Below are 17,382 nucleotides of genomic sequence, written 5' to 3' on the forward strand. Positions count from 1 at the left end.
AGTCCATGAAGATGAGATGCATGTAAGCAGCTGGTAGCCACACAACATACTGACTGTAATTTTGATATTGACTAGTTTGTGAAGCACTGTACTAATTATGGAAAATAGAACACAACTGATTTGTCCGGGGAAAAAAAAGAGATATGTAACAGGAACAGCAAGAAATTCAATGATTAATAGGGCAGCTCCGGGTTGGAAGATTAATTAGATTAAACAAGAATATATAGAAAGAGGATATCTGTGTGTATCGCATTGCTAACTCCTGTTTTTGTTCTCATTTCAGCACCTGTAGGTCTCAGATGAATCAGAATATTGTCAGTTATCTTATCACTATATCAGTTTGATTACCTTGGATGCAGTAAAATGCCTGGATGAAGAAAACCATATTGGCTTCTGTAGAGTGGACAGATCTTGTGTGTTAAAATCGTTGACAGGACTATAAACACTCCCAGAGCACTGAGGCATGAGACGCCAATGCAAAATAACATTACAGTGGAAAAACCCTTCCTCAACTGAAATATCTTCTCTGATATGATGATTGCATTTTAATAATTGCATATTTTCATCATGGTTTAATTAAAACTTGTAGGGTGCTTTCAAAATATTCTGGAAGTTTTTGCAATGTGAATTATTGTGAAGGATTATCGGTGGAAGAACCAAGTGTTGAAAGTAAGTGTGGAATAAAATAAGAAGATAAATAAACACTAATGAAATGTGGATCTAAATAGTTAGCATATTTAGATATTACCATTATTGTTTTGTTTTTTTATTACATACTGCATTGACACTACTTAGATAAAACTGGACTGGACCATATATAAAATATAAATATAAAAGCTGTGTAGAAAAATCATATAAGTGAACTAAATGCTTAAGAGAATCAAAATATAAATGTATTTGAAACTGACTGACGTACATGTAGGCTTGTTCTTAATTGGTAGTTCAGATGTGTTTCTAGTAATAATTATCTAGTAATAATAATAATACTAATAATAATAATCATTTTAGTAGATTTGGGAAATTATCAAAATAAACTGGTTTATTTTTGCAGCTTTATCTGGTTTGTTTGTTTATTTAATCTGCTATTAGTTATAAAAGAGCAAACTGGTTATTGTCAGTGTCAGTTTTAGTGCAGGAGGTTTTTGTACAGCCGCTGATAGGGTTTGTATCACTGTGGTGGACGTTCGGTGGAGGAACACGACTCTCAGTTGGCAGTAAGTAAATCTCTATTTATTTCAAAATGAAACACTGAATGAGAAAAACAACAGAGGATTAAAAAAAAAACATTTAAAAATAATACTAAATACTAATATCAGAATAAATCATTTGAAAGTTTTATTCTGGTGTGACATTACCAAATACATGCACACTTTCCTTAGCTCTCCTCCAGACAAGTTTAAAACTCTTTTTTTAATTATTATTAAAGGGCATTTTATCCATTAGAAAGCTATTTTTGGTATATGTTTGCAGTCTTTTACTTGCCTCTATTGATTTCTCCAAAGCAAACAAGATGGGCTATTTGAACAATGCAATGTGAAAAAAAAGAATATGCTTGAAATGTGTCAGTATAGAGCGTAGGACAGCTTAGGAATCATGGAATGTTCAAAAATATCTTATTATTGTATTTAATTAACCGTTTACATTTAAAAAAAAAGAACTCTTAATTAAAGAAAATTATTTTTAATAAAAAGTAGTTTTAAGTGAATGTCACATGAGACAAATGTGTCTTCATCTGGTGTTGCTTTCAGTGTATAAACAGATACAACTGTTTAACAAGAAATAATTTAATAATAATTTGAACAAATTAAAAATAGAAACCTTAAAAGTTAAAGATCCATGATATAACATTATGTATGGGCTAATGATTTTTATTTTATTTTATCGAAGTATAGATGTGTGATTGCTGGTAAATGTGTTTTTACAGGCTGTTGCACTCGAGATCTGCTTGATTAACTCTGAATCTCTTAAAGGGAAGTGAAAGACTGAGAGCTGTTTTTAAGAAGAATGAAACTCTCTCTCTCTCTCTCTCTCTCTCTCTCTCTCTCTCTCTCTCTCTCTCTCTCTCTCTCTCTCTCTCTCTCTCTCTCTCTCTCTCTCTCTCTCTCTCTCTCTCTCTCTCTCTCTCTCTCTCTCTCTCTCTCTCTCTCTCTCTCTCTCTCTCTCTCTAGCTGCCACTCGTCCCACTCTCGCGGTCCTGCCGCCCTCCAGAGCCGAGCTGCAGCAGGGTAAGGCTACAGTGCTGTGTGTGGGCAGTAAGGGATTCCCCTCTGACTGGAAGCTGAGCTGGAAGGTGGATTGCAGCAGCAGGAGCTCTGGTGTGAATCTGAGTCCCAGTGTGCTGCAGAAGGATGGACTGTACAGCTGGAGCAGCAGCCTGAGCCTCACTGAGAGTGAGTGGAGCAGAGTAAAAACCATCAGCTGTGACGCCATGCACGCATCCCAGAATGCAGTGACCAAGAGCCTGAACACACAGCAGTGTGATGACCAGTGAACACAGTGGACAACACCACTGTATATCAATTTACTCTGTATGTTGTTTAACACGTATGTATTAAACAATACTTTTCTGCCAAATAAAAGCTTTTTGAATCATTACTGTAATTGTGTATTTATTGTTTATAAGTATGAATATTATAGTTTTAAATACCTTCTTTTGTCCACGTTATTTGACAATTTACCAAAAGAGTTAATTTAGATTTTTTTATTAATTAACTTGTTATCATGTGAATGGACATTAGTGTTACACTAAAATAAAATAAACTGCTAAAGATTTGATGTTTAATAATATCCAGATAAACTTCAGATTGTTCGGGATGCATAAAAAAAAAGAATTCATGAATTTAGATCCAAGCCCTTTTCAATTCCAATACTTTAGACATGGCAAGTCTCAAACACAAGTCCGTTCTTTGTGTTCTTAGAAATGAGAAACAGCCTTAGACTGAACTAAACTTCTCAGGGAGCTAGTTGAAGCATGTATGTGCGTAATAAACTTTTTTAGTTTTTTTCAAATGATTTTCATTTGTACCAAATTAAAAAATAGAATAGATTACAAGGTAAAATATACAAAATACATTAAAAACAAATAGTGAAATATGGCTTTTCATAAAGGACTGATGAACTTCCTCATTTTCATTATATTAGCTTTGGACTTTCTTTCATCATGATGGTTGGATGCATTTTAATGGATTGTAATCAGAATCAGAATCAGAATCAGAATGAGCTTTGGTTTACACATACTAATTTTTTGTAGTGACAGAAGCTCCACAGTGCACAGAATGAAAGTGACAAGACACAGATAATAAAAATAAAAAATAAAAATTACAATATACAAATATACTGTCAGGGTTCTGTCACTTCTGTCTAGTTTATTCATGGTTTTGTGACAGAGCCCTGACACTCCTGTATTGTTTGTCTTGTCTTGTGTGAGCGCGCAGCTTTGAGCATGCTCGAGCTGCGTACTCTTCTGTCCTTGTGTTTTGTGTGCGGGCGTGGTGTTCGGATCCCAGCACTTCGGTCTAGTTTGGGTTTCAGTTTTGTGTTGGGATTCGGACATTCATGCTCCGCGTGTTTGTTTTGTCACTCTGTCTTGTCACGTGAGCGTGTGCTCTTCTGTCTGTGTAGCACACGGTTCATGTTTACATCGGCCGTGTGCTTTCATGTTATGTTTTGTCTTATGTTGTGTAGCACGTGGTTGGTGTTTTTCACTGGCTACGTGCTACGTCATGTTGTCATGTTTGTGTGAACATGCATCTTATGAGTTCTCATTAGCTGCATGTTCATGTCATGTTTGGTGTGAGCACATGTCTTGTTAAGTGCTTCTTTGTGCCATGTGCTCGAGTCCATTGTCTAACCCCGCCCACCTTGTTTCCTGATTATTGGTTCATTTGCCCCACCTGTCTTCCCTCGTTACCCTCTTTTGTTCGTTCCCTATTTAATCTCCTTGTGTTTGCAGTCCAGTGCGGAATTGTCGTCAAATTTCCCTCTTGTTTCCCTGCTCAAGTCAAGTCAAGTCAAGTCAAGTCAAGTCAAGTCAAGTCAAGTCAAGTCAAGTCAAGTCAAGTCAAGTCAAGCCTAGCCTAGCCTAGACTAGCCTAGCCTAGCCAAGCCAAGTCAAGCCTAGCCAAGTCAAGTCTGTTTTTCCCCTTCGGGGTAGTTTGTTTTGCTTTGTTTTATTTTATTATTATCATTAAAAGCCCATTCCTCTGCATCATTGAGTCCTCGCTCCTTTCCCTACAACAACCCTGACATATACAGACAATGTGCAAAAGAGCATAGACCCAATATAAAAATTTAAAATAAATTATATAAGCAACATACTATGTACACGTATTTTAGGTTTAAATTAGAAATGTAAATAAGTGAATAAAAGGAATGTACAATTCTGTGTGTGTGTTTGTGTGTGTGTATACGTGTGTGAGTTTCTCATTTATTGTGAAGTGTTCATGAGATGGATTGCCTGAGGGAAGAAACTGTTCCTGTTCCTGGTCGTTCTGGTGCTCAGGGCTCTGTAGCGTCGACCGGATAGCAACAGTTCGAAGAGGGAGTGTGCTGGATGAGAGGGGCCCAGAGTGATTTTGCCAGCCCTTTTGTACTCTGGATAAGTACAGATCTTGGAGAGTGGGGAGGGTTGTACCAGTGATAGTTGAGCTGTGCCAGACGGTAATTGAAGTGCATAGGATGGATTCAATGATGGCAGAATAAAACCGTTTCAGCAGTTCCTGTGGCAGATTGAACTTCCTCAGTTGGCGGAGGAAGTACAACCTTTGTTGGGCTTTTTTCCCAATGGAGTAATGTGAATGTTCCACTTCAGGTCCTGAGAGATGGTGGTGCCCAGGAACCTGACTGAGTCCACTGTTTTTACAGTGCTGTCCATGATGGTGAGTGGGGGGAGAGCAGGGGGGGTTCTGACTACACCAGACAGCCAGCTCTTTAGCCTCCTGTCTGTAAGCAGACTCGTCTCCGTCCCGGATGAGGCCGATGACTGTGGTGTCGTCCGCAAACTTCAGGAGCTTGACAGATTTAGAGGTGCAGTCGTTGGTGTAGAAGGAGAAGTGCAGTGGGAAGAGAACACAGCCTTGAGGAGCTCCAGTGCTGATGGTGCGGGTGCTGGATGAGAATTTACCCAGCCTCACAAGCTGCTGCCGGTCTGTCAGGAAGCTGGCGATCCACTGACAGACAGAGGTGGGCACGGAGAGCTGAGTTAGTTTGGGCAGGAGGAGGTTTGGGATGATAGTGTTGAAAGCCGAGCTGAAGTCCACAAACAGGATCCTTACACAAGTCCCTGGTTTATCCAGATGTTGCAGGATGAAGTGCAGACCCATGTTTACATGTTTATCATCCACAGACCTTTTTCCTCTGTAAGCAAACTGCAGGGGGTCCAGTAAGGGTCCGGCGATGTCCTTCAGATAAGCCAGAACCAGTTTTTCGAATGACTTCATGACGACAGACGTTAGCGCCACAGGTCTGTAGTCATTAAATCCTGTTGTCTTGGAGTTCTTTGGAACGGGGATGATGGTGGAGCCTTTGAAGCAGGAGGGAACCTCGCACAACTCCAGAGATCTATTGAAGATCTGTGAAAAGATGGGGGCCAGCTGATCAGCACAGATTTTCAGACAGGCTGGTGTTACACCATCTGGGCCTGGTGCTTTTTTCCTTTTGTTCTTCCTGAAGACCTGCCGCATGTCATCTTCACTGATGGGGAGAGGGGGGTTGTTGGAGGTGTTAATGGTGTTCTTTCAAACCTGCAATAGAACTCGTTCAGTTCGTCTGCCAATTGTTGATTCACCACAGTGCTGGGGGATGGGGACTTATAGTTGGTGATGGCTTTCAGACCTTTCTACACTGATGAGGAGTCGTTGGAATATAACTGGTTCCTTAGTATTTCGGAATAGTTCCTCTTTGCCAATTTGATCTCCTTTTTTAGTGTGTATTTGGCCTGTTTATACAAGACTCTGTCCCCATTCCTGTAGGAATCTTCTTTGGCCTGACGGAGCTGTCTGAGTTTTGCAGTGAACCACGGTTTGTCATTGTTGTAAGTTAGATGAGTCCTGGTAGGAATGCACATATCTTCACAGAAACTGATATATGAAGTAACAGTATCTGTAAGCTCATCCAGGTCGGTGGCAGCAGCTTCAAAAACACTCCAATCAGTCCAATCGAAACAGGCTTGTAAAGCCCGCTCTGTTTCAGTGGTCCATCTCTTTACAGGCTTTGCTACAGGTTTAGCAGATTTAAGTTTTTGCCTGTAGGTTGGTATGAGATGAACCAGGCAGTGATCAGAGAGCCCCAAAGCTGCCCGTGGGACAGAGTGATATGCATTCCTTATTACTGTGTAACAATGGTCCAGTATATTACTTTCTCTGGTGGGACATGTAACATGCTGTCTGTATTTTGGCAGTTCATTGGAGAGATTTGCTTTGTTAAAATCTCCAAGAATGATTAAGACAGAGTCCGAGTGCTTTTGTTCGGTCTCTGTAATCTGATCGGCAAGTTTCTGTAACGCCAGATTCACGTGCGCTTGTGGTGGGATGTAGATGCTTACGAGAATGAACGAGCAAAACTCTCGTGGCGAATACAACGGCTTGCAGTTAATGAAAATCGCTTCTAGATCAGTACAGCACATTTCACAATTCATGTGAAATGATTGAGACATTCTGATGTTTATTATTTATAAGTAGAATATGTTTATGAGTGTGTGTCAACATCAAGTGGCAACCTCCCGCAGTTTCTCTTGAAGCCAATACGGAAGTGACATAAACTGCAATTCATCGACTGGCCGCTAGGGACAGGCTCCAGAAGTGAGCAGAATCTCATTGAGTCCCATGTTAAAATGCCCAACTTTACAGCAGATTAAAACATGTTTACAGCCTGGTACAAATTGTGGTTTTGGTCTATACGGCTAATTTTGCCCTTCTTGACAACTGTGAGGGGGGTGAATTTTTTTATAACTCATTCGTTTACATATAAAGCATTAAAGTTCTGCATAATTAAGGGCGTGGTCACTTCGAGTGACAGGTGAATAGCCATTTATCAGCTGTCTTTTAGTCACTTCAGCTCTGCCCACATCCCGCCTTTTTGCCCATGGGCTTCTCCCCATGCCTCTTCCTTGACTTTATCGGACTTTATGCCTCCACGTCCCCCTGATTGCCTCATAGACAGTAAAAGATTGCCTGCGAGATTCTCCTCCTGTCTATACGGTAATTTCTCTACTATGCGCCGGTTGTAGCGTGGTTATGACGCAATCGTTAGCCCATTTTTACAAAAACGGTAGTGTAAGATACAAGGTAATGGAGCCTTTTATACATTGTCGTGTTTCTTAAGAAATGAACATTGGTCAAATGGAGACTTTATCTATTTTTGCTGCATTCATCTCATACATTTTTATATTCATCATATAAATTTTAGAACCTTCTGGAGGAGCCCTGGCATATGGAAGCTAAACTATCACAGGAATTCATTGAAAAGTTGAAACACTCACTTTACTCTGCACCGCGCACCGTTATTATGATTGTCCGTGCGGCCGTCTGTGTCTTAAGCAGCGTTTCCACCGCAGAAACTTTCCCCAGGAACTAGAAACTTTGGGGTGGTACTCGGTGTGTTTCGACCGCAGGAACCAGGGTCTAAATGAAGTTCCGGGTAAATATTTCCCCCTCCAAACGGCCTTGCTCCCGGGGTAGTACTTTTTCAAAGTTCGGGAACTTTCGGGGGTGGGACTTGGGCGCTGAACATGCTGATTGGTTGAACTTGCGCAGTATTTTATTTCAACCGGCATTTTTAAAAGTCTTTTGCGAGGTTTGTTCGTTCTGCGTCCAGTAAATATCAGTCTTGCTCTGATTGCTTAGTAATAGCTGATAATAACATACGTTGTCTTATTTTAAATCTAGCTTTACGAGCTTTCAGAATAGTATCAGTGCTCGTCTCTTTTACGCCGCTTTGTTAATTACCTCTTTAGTAAACCAATACATAACTACCAAAAGCAGCGCTGCTTGCATCTCCTCGTTATTGTTGCAGACAGTGTCGTGTAAAAAATATTACTGTCCGTCGCTGACTCGGAGGAGCAGCCGCGTGCAGTCCCACGTCTCTGGACTAATTTGCCTAATCTTCCCGGTACTTTAGACCGTAGTGGAAACGCAGACAGTAGCAGGTCGGGGGGAAAAAAGTCCCTGTAAAAAAGTTCCTGGTACAAATTGTTCCGGGTAATTTTGGTGGAAACGCGGCTGTAGTGAGGTTTGTGTGGGTGTGGGAAGGAAGAAGTCGGGGTCGGCGTACTGGGACTCTCTTTTATTTAGTTTTGCTCAATACTCAAAAGGGTGTGCACATCGCACAACATAAACGTTCACATAAACTCTTTCTCTGGATCAATTGTCTGTTTGGGCAGGTCCTCTCTGCATATGTCGTCGTCTCTCGAGTCCCAGTTTCCATGTGTCTCTCTCTCCCTTTCCCTCGTCCCGCAGCGGCTTTTATGCGGTCTCTCCATGCCAATTACTGCAATGAGACACAGGTGTTTGTGATCTGCACTTGACCTACTTACTCACCGCTTGGCACCGCCCTCTCTCTCCCGCTGCAGACCTTGCGAAACCACGCCCCCTCCGCCACATACCCCCACCGCCCGACTCAGGACGGGGAGCCATCCGGCCTGCAGCCCCCCCCCCCCCCCCCCCCCCCCCTCCTGGAGAGGAAGTCAGCTACAGCCATCTGTGCACACGGCCTGTGGATCACCTTGAACTTAAAAGGCTGTAAAGCTAGATACCAACGGGTGATCCGCGCGTTGGTATCCTTCATGCGGTGGAGCCACTGCAAGGGGGCGTGGTCCGAACAGAGGGTGAACTCCCGCCACAGGAGGTAGTAGTGAAGGGTGAGAACGGCCCACCTGATGGCCAAACACTCCTTCTCTATGGTGCTGTACATAGTCTCTCTCTTAGAGAGCTTACGACTGATGTACAGCACCGGCCGCTCTTCACCCTCCACCTCCTGGGACAGGACTGCGCCCAACCCCCTGTCCGAGGCGTCGGACCGCCAACTGGATGGCCTGGCTCGCTTCCGTCGGCCATCAGCCACTTGCGGCAGGAGTCCCGGAGCTGGTGCGCAAAGGCGAAGGGTCGGCCGGACTCATCCAGGGACAGTGTGCGGAACCTCTGGCGATGCTGTTCGGGGCTCCGGCCGACCCGCTGTAGAATCGCGTGCTTGAGGTCATCATAAGCCAGGAGATTCTGGACTGGCAGTTGGTGGGCGGCTACCTGCGCCTCCCCAGACAGTAGCGGCAGGAGCCACATCGGCCAGTCCGCTTTGGGCCATCCCTGGGACTCAGCGGACCTCTCGAAGAGTTCGATGAACGCCTCCGGATCGTCCTGCGGGCCCAACTTCGAGAGGTGCAGGGTGGCTGCCGAGTCGCTGGTGGGTTGGGGGATGGCCGGAATCCCCTGGCTAAACCAGCTCCGGAACAGCTCCCGGTCTTCGTGCTGGGCGCGAAGGAGGGCTTCAAAGTGCTTTCGTTGCTCCTCCCTCACAGCCAGCAGGTCCTGATGTTGCTCCTGGTGAAGACCGGCGAGCGAGTTGACGAGGTCCGCAAGTGGCGTCTTTGGCGGGGTCTGCATGGCGGCGGCGATCTTCTCCCTTCCCGGGTTTCGGCACCAGTGTAGTGAGGTTCGTGTGGGTGTGGGAAGGAAGAAGACGGGGTCGGCGTACTGGGACTCATGAGTTCTCTTTTATTTAGTTTTGCTCAATACTCAAAAGGGTGTGCACATCGCACAACATAAACGTTCACATAAACTCTTTCTCTGGATCAATCGTCGGTTTGGGCAGGTCCTCTCTGCATATGTCGTTGTCTCTCGAGTCCCAGTTTCCATGTGTCTCTCTCTCCCTTTCCCTCGTCCCGCAGCGGCTTTTATGCGGTCTCTCCACGCCAATTACTGCAATGAGACACAGGTGTTTGTGATCTGCACTTGACCTACTTACTCACCGCTTGGCTCCGCCCTCTCTCTCCCGCTGCAGACCTCGCGAAACCACGCCCCCGAGTGATGTAGCAGTGCTATCCTCATATTTATAGGCTGCAGTAGATCACCAACCATGCTAAGTTTTCACCATACTGCAATTATGCCTCATTTTCCAATAGAATATGAATTGTTAGGTGTGGTGTGGAATTGCTTGTTGTGTAAGTAATGATGGCAAAATAAACTAATTCTGCTCGATCAACTATGTACTGCTATTTTTTTTGTTTCCAGGATCACTGTTGAAGTATTATGGAGCAAAACCAACTCTACCTGCCCCTAATGTTTCATTGACTGTCAGAGCCTCCACAGCTGATGATACAGCAGGTGAGGTTTTTCTTGATGGCAAATGGTTACATAGCCTGTTAATATGACATGACACATTTAGCTTTTTATTTATTTATTTGTTTGTTTATTTATTTTATCATTGCAGGTTCATCCACTGCAGAGTTACATGCGGCTGAAAGCGAGGAGCAGTTACATGCGGCTGAAAGCGAGGAGCAGTTACATGCGGCTGAAAGCGAGGAGCAGTTACATGCGGCTGAAAGCGAGGAGCAGTTACATGCGGCTGAAAGCGAGGAGCAGTTACATGCGGCTGAAAGCGAGGAGCAGTTACATGCGGCTGAAAGCGAGGAGCAGTTACATGCGGCTGAAAGCGAGGAGCAGTTACATGCGGCTGAAAGCGAGGAGCAGTTACATGCGGCTGAAAGCGAGGAGCAGTTACAAGCACTTACTATCACTGATACATCGGTTTCAAACTCAGCCGGCCTGACAGGTCAGTTAATCTAAAAGTTTTTGTTTTGTGTTGGCTTTACTATAAAATATTCTGTGTTATGTTATTTTATAATTAAAAAACTTTTAATCTAATGTCCCTACAGGTCCTTCTACATCTGCACCCACTGCTATGGATTTCCCATCCACTCCCTCAACAAGCTCCAGCTATCAAAATAGATCAACAGCTCCTCCAATTGACCCAGTTGAATGGTCAGCATTCCTGTCAGACTCAGAAAGGACTGATCTGGTAAGAAGAGGGCCAGTGCCAATAAGTGACACCTTTACCTTCCCCAAGAAATCAGATTTCACTTTCACTACCACTATACATGCAGACAATTAGTTAATGGGGAAAAAATCAAGCGAAGCTGGCTAATTTATTCAAAGAAAAATGATGCAGTTTACTGCTTCTGTTGCAAATTATTCTCAAGAAAGTCCACAAAACTGTCAACAGAGGGACAGCGTGATTGGGTAAATGTAGGTGCTTTGCTGAAACAGCATGAGGGTAGTCAAGATCATTGTAATAATATGGTGAAGTGGAAAGACTTTGCCCTCCGTCTTTCTAAGCAGAAGACTATTGATGCAACAGAAATGGCCCTTTTGGAGGCAGAAAGAAATCGTTGGAGAGATGTTCTCATCCGTTTGATTAGTATCATTCAGTCTTTGGCAGAGAGGAATCTTGCACTCAGGGGGTCTGTCGATACTTTGCATCAGGCCAACAATGGGAACTTCCTTAAAGAGGTGGAACTGATGGCAAAATTTGACCCGGTTTTAAAAGACCACATCAGACGAATTGATAGTGGAATGCAGCACAACACGTACCTGGGTAAGACTATCCAGAATGAGCTGATAGAGTGTGTCAGTGACAAAATAACTGAGGTAATGGTGGCAGAAATCAAGGACTGCAAATATTATTCAATTATTTTAGACTGTACACCTGATGTTAGTCACCATGAACAAATGTCTGTTGTGGTGCGCACAGTCACTCTGGGCAAAACACCAGAAATAAAAGAGCACTTTTTAGGATTTCTGATAGCTCCAGAATCCACTGGCCTGGGTTTGTCCAATCTAATCCTTAACAGGCTTGAGGAATTGAACATCCCTTTTCAGGATTGTCGGGGGCAGTCCTATGACAATGGGGCTAATATGAAAGGAAAAAACAAAGGTGTGCAGGCTAGGCTATTGGTTAAGAATCCAAGAGCTTTTTATGTGCCTTGCAGTTCTCATACACTAAATCTGACAGTTTCAGATGCAGCTAAAGCATCAACGGATGCTGCTTGTTTTTTTGGAAATGTGGAGAAGGTGTACAATTTGTTCGCTGGGTCCACTCAAAGGTGGGCCATCTTACGGAAGTGTGTTGACATCACCCTCAAGTCCTGGAGTGAGACACGCTGGGAAAGCCGGATAAAAAGTATTGAAGCTTTGCGCTACCAGTCAGAGAAGGTGAGGGAAGCCCTGCTAGAAGTGAGAAATAAAGCGACTGACCCTGTAATGGCTGTTGAAGCAAACTCCCTTGCGGAAGAGATAGGTTCATTTAGCTTTCAGATTTGTTGTGTTGTCTGGTGTGACATTTTGTCTAAAATTAACACCACGAGCAAGCTTCTACAGTCAACCAACATGCAGCTTGATGTAGCGGTTAACCTTGTAAAAAAGAACAAAGGCGAACTTATCAGTTACCGAAAAACGGGCTTCTGTGATGCACAGACATCTGCAAAAGAAATTTGTGACCGGATGAACACAGAAGCAGTGCTGAAAGAGAAGCGATTGCGTTCTACAAAAAGACACTTTGCCTATGAGGCTGCAGATGAGCCGATAGTGGATGCTATGAAGAGGCTGGAAGTGTCCTTTTTTAATGCTGTAGTGGACTGTAGCATTCTGTCATTGGAGGATAAATTTAAGTCTCTAAGTGAGGTTAAAGAGAACTTTGGAGTGCTGCTCAATTTTAGGGAGCTAGATCAAAAGGTCTGGAGGGAACAATGTGAGCTTCTTGGGGAAAAACTCTCTTGTGGAGAGGAGGCGGATATTGATGGTAGCGCACTGGCAGTAGAGATGGAGAGTCTTCCTGAACTTCCACGAAGACTGCCTTTGAGCTTCTCACATACCTCTCACAAAATGAGATGTGTGAGCTTTACCCAAATCTTTGGGTAGCTCTCAGGATAGCCTGCACTCTGCCTGTGACAGTTGCCTCAGCAGAGAGGAGCTTTTCCAAGCTCAAATTGATAAAAACATACTTGAGATCATCAATGGCCCAGGAAAGACTCAGTGGACTTGCAGTCATTAGTATCAATAACAAAGTTGGCCAAGCAATACCATACAATGATGTCATCAGTGACTTTGCATCCAGAAAAGCTAGGAAGGAACGATTTTGAGGTCATTGTTGTCATTGTCATTGTTGAACCCTTGCTGTTCTTATGTTTGCTTTCATTATTTAAGTATCTATTTTTGTAACATTCTATTTTTGATTATATTAATGTTTTTCTATTTTGGTTTTATTTAAAAGATTGCACATTTAATGCACATTTGCAAATAATTTATTTAATGTTTTGTGACAGTTTGTATTAAGAAGTTTTAATAAAAGAGTGAAGTATTTTAAGTATCGTTTATTTCTTAATTTTGTATTAATACATACCCTCACTGTATTCGATTATAATATTCGCTATAACATTATAGCGTGACATTTGTGTCAATAATCTTCTAGCACAGGTGACTCTGCGTGGTGGGAGGGGGGCCCCCAAATCAAATTCTGCTTAGGGCCCCCAAGAGGCTCGGGCCGGCACTGTTGTCATGTTTATCAAAATAAAACTGATTAAAAACGTAGACCCCACTTCATTGATAGTGTTGGCTTATATGTTGAACTTTATTCTTGTACAAACACACGCTGTATTAAACAGTACATAAAGTATTACATGACAATAATGTCTCTGAAACATCTGTGTATTGCCATATGTTGCATTTATTTCACTTCAGTTGATAAAGTATGCAAACACAGCGCGAGCGTCACTGCGGGAAGCAGAAAGTGTCCGACTTCACGTCTCCGTTTGCAGCTCCTCCCCGCCTGCACGCAGCTACTCTACTCTCGCCTATCAGTTGCATCCGGCCGCAGCCGATATCGAACACAGCTATAGCTTCACTGAAAATCGTTTCATTTTTTTGACACACGCTTCAAAGCTTTGGTGTCACTGTTAACATCACTAGTTTTGTGTAAATAAAGTAAAGCTGCTTTGTTTAGATCCTTTTTATCTTTCTTATTTTCAACCAGCTGTTACAAGTATAATTTTATTATATTAACAACTAGGAGTTGTTTGAATTGTCCGTGGTGATGTCAGATTAGCTTTTATTCATATTGAGAATTTCCACAACAGGATCCACTGGAATATTTACATAAGGTGTGTTTGCCATAGGTTTCAATTTGCATTGCAAATATGAGCAATGCAAACATAAGTATGCTCCTAATATTCTGGTAAAACAGAACATTTGCAGGTTAAACTTCCCCTTACTTTTGGCATTTTCATATAACACGAGTTTTGTTCATTGTCCATGATAGGGGTCTAAATAATATTAAAAATACAGAGGTTGACAGTGTTTAATGACAATTCTCCTCCCAAAAAGAACAAATAAAATTACAAATTACAAATAAAAAAGTATATTTTTCAGTCATGTAATAGTTACAATAATTTGCTGTTATTATTTTTCTGTGATTATGGAAATGAAAAAATTGTGATATCACCATTTAATGTCACATCTGATTATGCATAGCATTACAGTCATATACAGTTTTTACAACATTGTATCCTGTAAATTAAAATCTAAATGTGAATCAAAGTAAAAAAATAAAAACAAAAAAGGAATCCAAGCACCAGGAAAAAACAATAGATGGTTTCTGATGGTCCAATAAGAATATATAAAACAGTATATATGAAATGCAAAATACACATTTCTGGAATTATTTTTTAAAATGTAAAAAGCAATATTTCTTATCCATATTTAAAAAAATCTACATTTACACAATTTATTTAATGAGGACAGAACTGATTTCCAATAGATCTCTACCAGATAATTTCAGATAATTTCATATTCTTGATAAAAAATTACAAATAACAAAAAGACATTGTAAGATGTCCTCTATAAAATATTGCTCATGTGTCGTAACCCGTGTCGTAACTATTTAAAAAAAAAAAAAAAAAAACCTGGACAGTGACTCCTTGTGCCTCACGTGTAAGGGTGTGCACAGCAACAGGCATGGTCTCAAAGGTCTCTAAAGCAATTGCACACACCCAGGTATGAGTTAATCTCAAATGGCAAGATGTTCTCACTATAGTAATGAGAGTAAGAGACTACTCTACCCCAGCCCTAACAGCAGTATCCCAGCTTTGCAGTTTCACGTCAGGAATATTTAGAGGGGAGGGAATTAAAATGAAAGGAAAGCGAATAGAAATACAGAAATACATAATTTCCAAAATGCAGGTTATTACATAATCAACTAAGCTGCTTTGCCTTTGCTTTTTTAACTAGCTTGATGATTGACATTTAGATGGCATAGCACAGCTATGTACAAAATTATTAAACTATTAAAATGAATAAAACTATACTCTTTATTAATGCAGGTTAAATCGTCTAACTACACTTCACTCTCCAATAAAGCCATTAGAACATTCCTGGCATCTTCTGCTATGTCATCCAGAGCTTTCTTCAGCATTATTGACACCGTTAAATAGGACATTGCTCCTGCTACTACAGCGCCTAAAAGGGGCACAAACCTAAAAAGGGACTCAACAGCATCTTCTGTTACCAGAAGAGATGAATCACTCAGTACTGATAAGATTGAACTTGTGCATATTCCTTTATGCCAAACGGAAGTCATCAGACTCTCTACAGTCTCTATGCTCTTCCCAGACCTTTCACAGAGCTGCTGCAGAGATTTCCTATCAAGACCAAAGGCAGTGCAGTACTTCTGTATCTCAGTCGCTATGATAGCTAAATCCACAACAAATGAAAGACCAGGAACTGGGACTGCAGCCACACAAGCAGACAGGAAGGCTACTCTTTTAATGTTTTCCTCTAAAGCTTTCTTCTTTTTCTCATTAATCTTTAGTGTGATATTCGGCACAGCCAACATCAGCACATGCCGCTTATGCTGTGGAAGCTCTTTCTCCATCCTCTCCTGCAGCTGATTTATGTCATACTTGTTGAGCTCCCAACCAGAGATCAGGAACACGACAGGATCCTCTATACCGATCTTTCTCAGCCCTAGACAGAATCAGGAAATGTATCATGAATGATGCATTCATTAACAAAATATTCTATTATTCATGATTAATACTTATAATTAATTCTACAATTGTGCATATTGATGAGTTTTATCATGACCAAGCATATAGTCACAACAAACATACAAATCATTGTTATGTCATGCATGTGAACTGAATAACTAACCATTTTCACAGTCCTCCCGGATGGTATCCAGTGTATTTTTCTCATCAAAGTTTTTTTTCCTCTCTTGAGCAGAAATGCTCAAGTCAGTCTTAGAACGAACAAAATAAAACGTTTTCCCCATTCTCATGATCTCTTTGGCCAAAAGAGTGTGGCATTCTCTGAACCGATCTGAAGCAATGATAATGAAAAAATCGTAGCGGTCAAACTTAACCAGTCTGAGATACTCATGAGCTTGGAAGTTTGGTGTTCCAATGCCAGGAAGATCCCACACTTTAACATTTTTGAATTTTGGGTGATCGTAAACCTCAGGTTCCATGGTAGTCTCAACTATATCTGTTTTAGCAGAGCCCTCTTCTTCATCCCCTAAACCCCTGAAAGCATTAACAAATGTAGACTTTCCAGAACCTGACTCTCCAGTCACACCAATGTTTAGCTCAACACAATCTTGCTGTTTGAGGAAATCTTTTATTGTGTTTGTTGCTGACTGAATATCTTGATTAGATATTGTTTCTTGAAGCTCTTTCAGCTCCTCTTCTGTTATGCCAAACTCGTCCAACATCTTAAAAAAAGGACATTGGCATATAAAAATGCTTTCAATTGATTAGCTGGCATTATCGCATTATAGATTTTTGTATTTAACACAACTAAACATACTCGCAAAAGAGGCCATTTCTTACCTTTATGCTTCCAGATCTTAAGATTGAAGGGTGGTAGGTGTAAATACACTCTAAAAAAAAAAAGGTTCTATATTGCACCAAAAATGGTTCTTGGCTCGTAATCATAGGGGAACCTTTTTTAGTGCTATATAGCACCAATTTTGGTGCTTCAGTGGTTCTTCAGCGGTTCTTCAGAGGTTCTTCACCGGTTCTTCAGAGGTTCTTCACCGGTTCTTCAGAGGTTCTTTGACTAAGGTGCTATATAGCACCTCTGAAGAACCACTGAAGCACCAAAATTGGTGCTATCTAGCACTAAAAAAGGTTCCCCTATGATTACGAGCCTTTTTTTTTAGAGTGTAACTAATAAAAAATAAGTCTTGTAAATTTGAAGAATAACATGCACATAAATGATGAATGTACATATCATTACAAAGCATGTCCTCAGTATTTTTAATCTATGTTGATTATTTAAATTGCAAAACAAAAGTGATAAGAAATAAAGAGATACAGATTTTCCATTCTTACCAAATATTTCT

General features: G+C 41.5%; 1 protein-coding gene across 1 annotated transcript; it reads right to left on the bottom strand.

The window, feature by feature from the left end:
- Window positions 1–15,375: 15,375 nt before the first annotated feature.
- Window positions 15,376–16,749, bottom strand: LOC307133465 (interferon-inducible GTPase 5-like; the record flags this gene model as incomplete). The annotated part of the gene is made up of 2 exons (XM_079828549.1): window positions 15,376–16,004; window positions 16,191–16,749. 2 exons carry the CDS (start codon window positions 16,747–16,749, stop codon window positions 15,376–15,378), a joined length of 1,188 nt encoding a protein of 395 aa, XP_079684675.1.
- Window positions 16,750–17,382: the final 633 nt, after the last annotated feature.

This window comes from Gobio gobio (genome assembly GCF_949357685.1).
Source record: "Gobio gobio genome assembly, chromosome: 11".
In the NCBI taxonomy this organism is placed as follows: Eukaryota; Metazoa; Chordata; class Actinopteri; order Cypriniformes; family Gobionidae; genus Gobio; species Gobio gobio.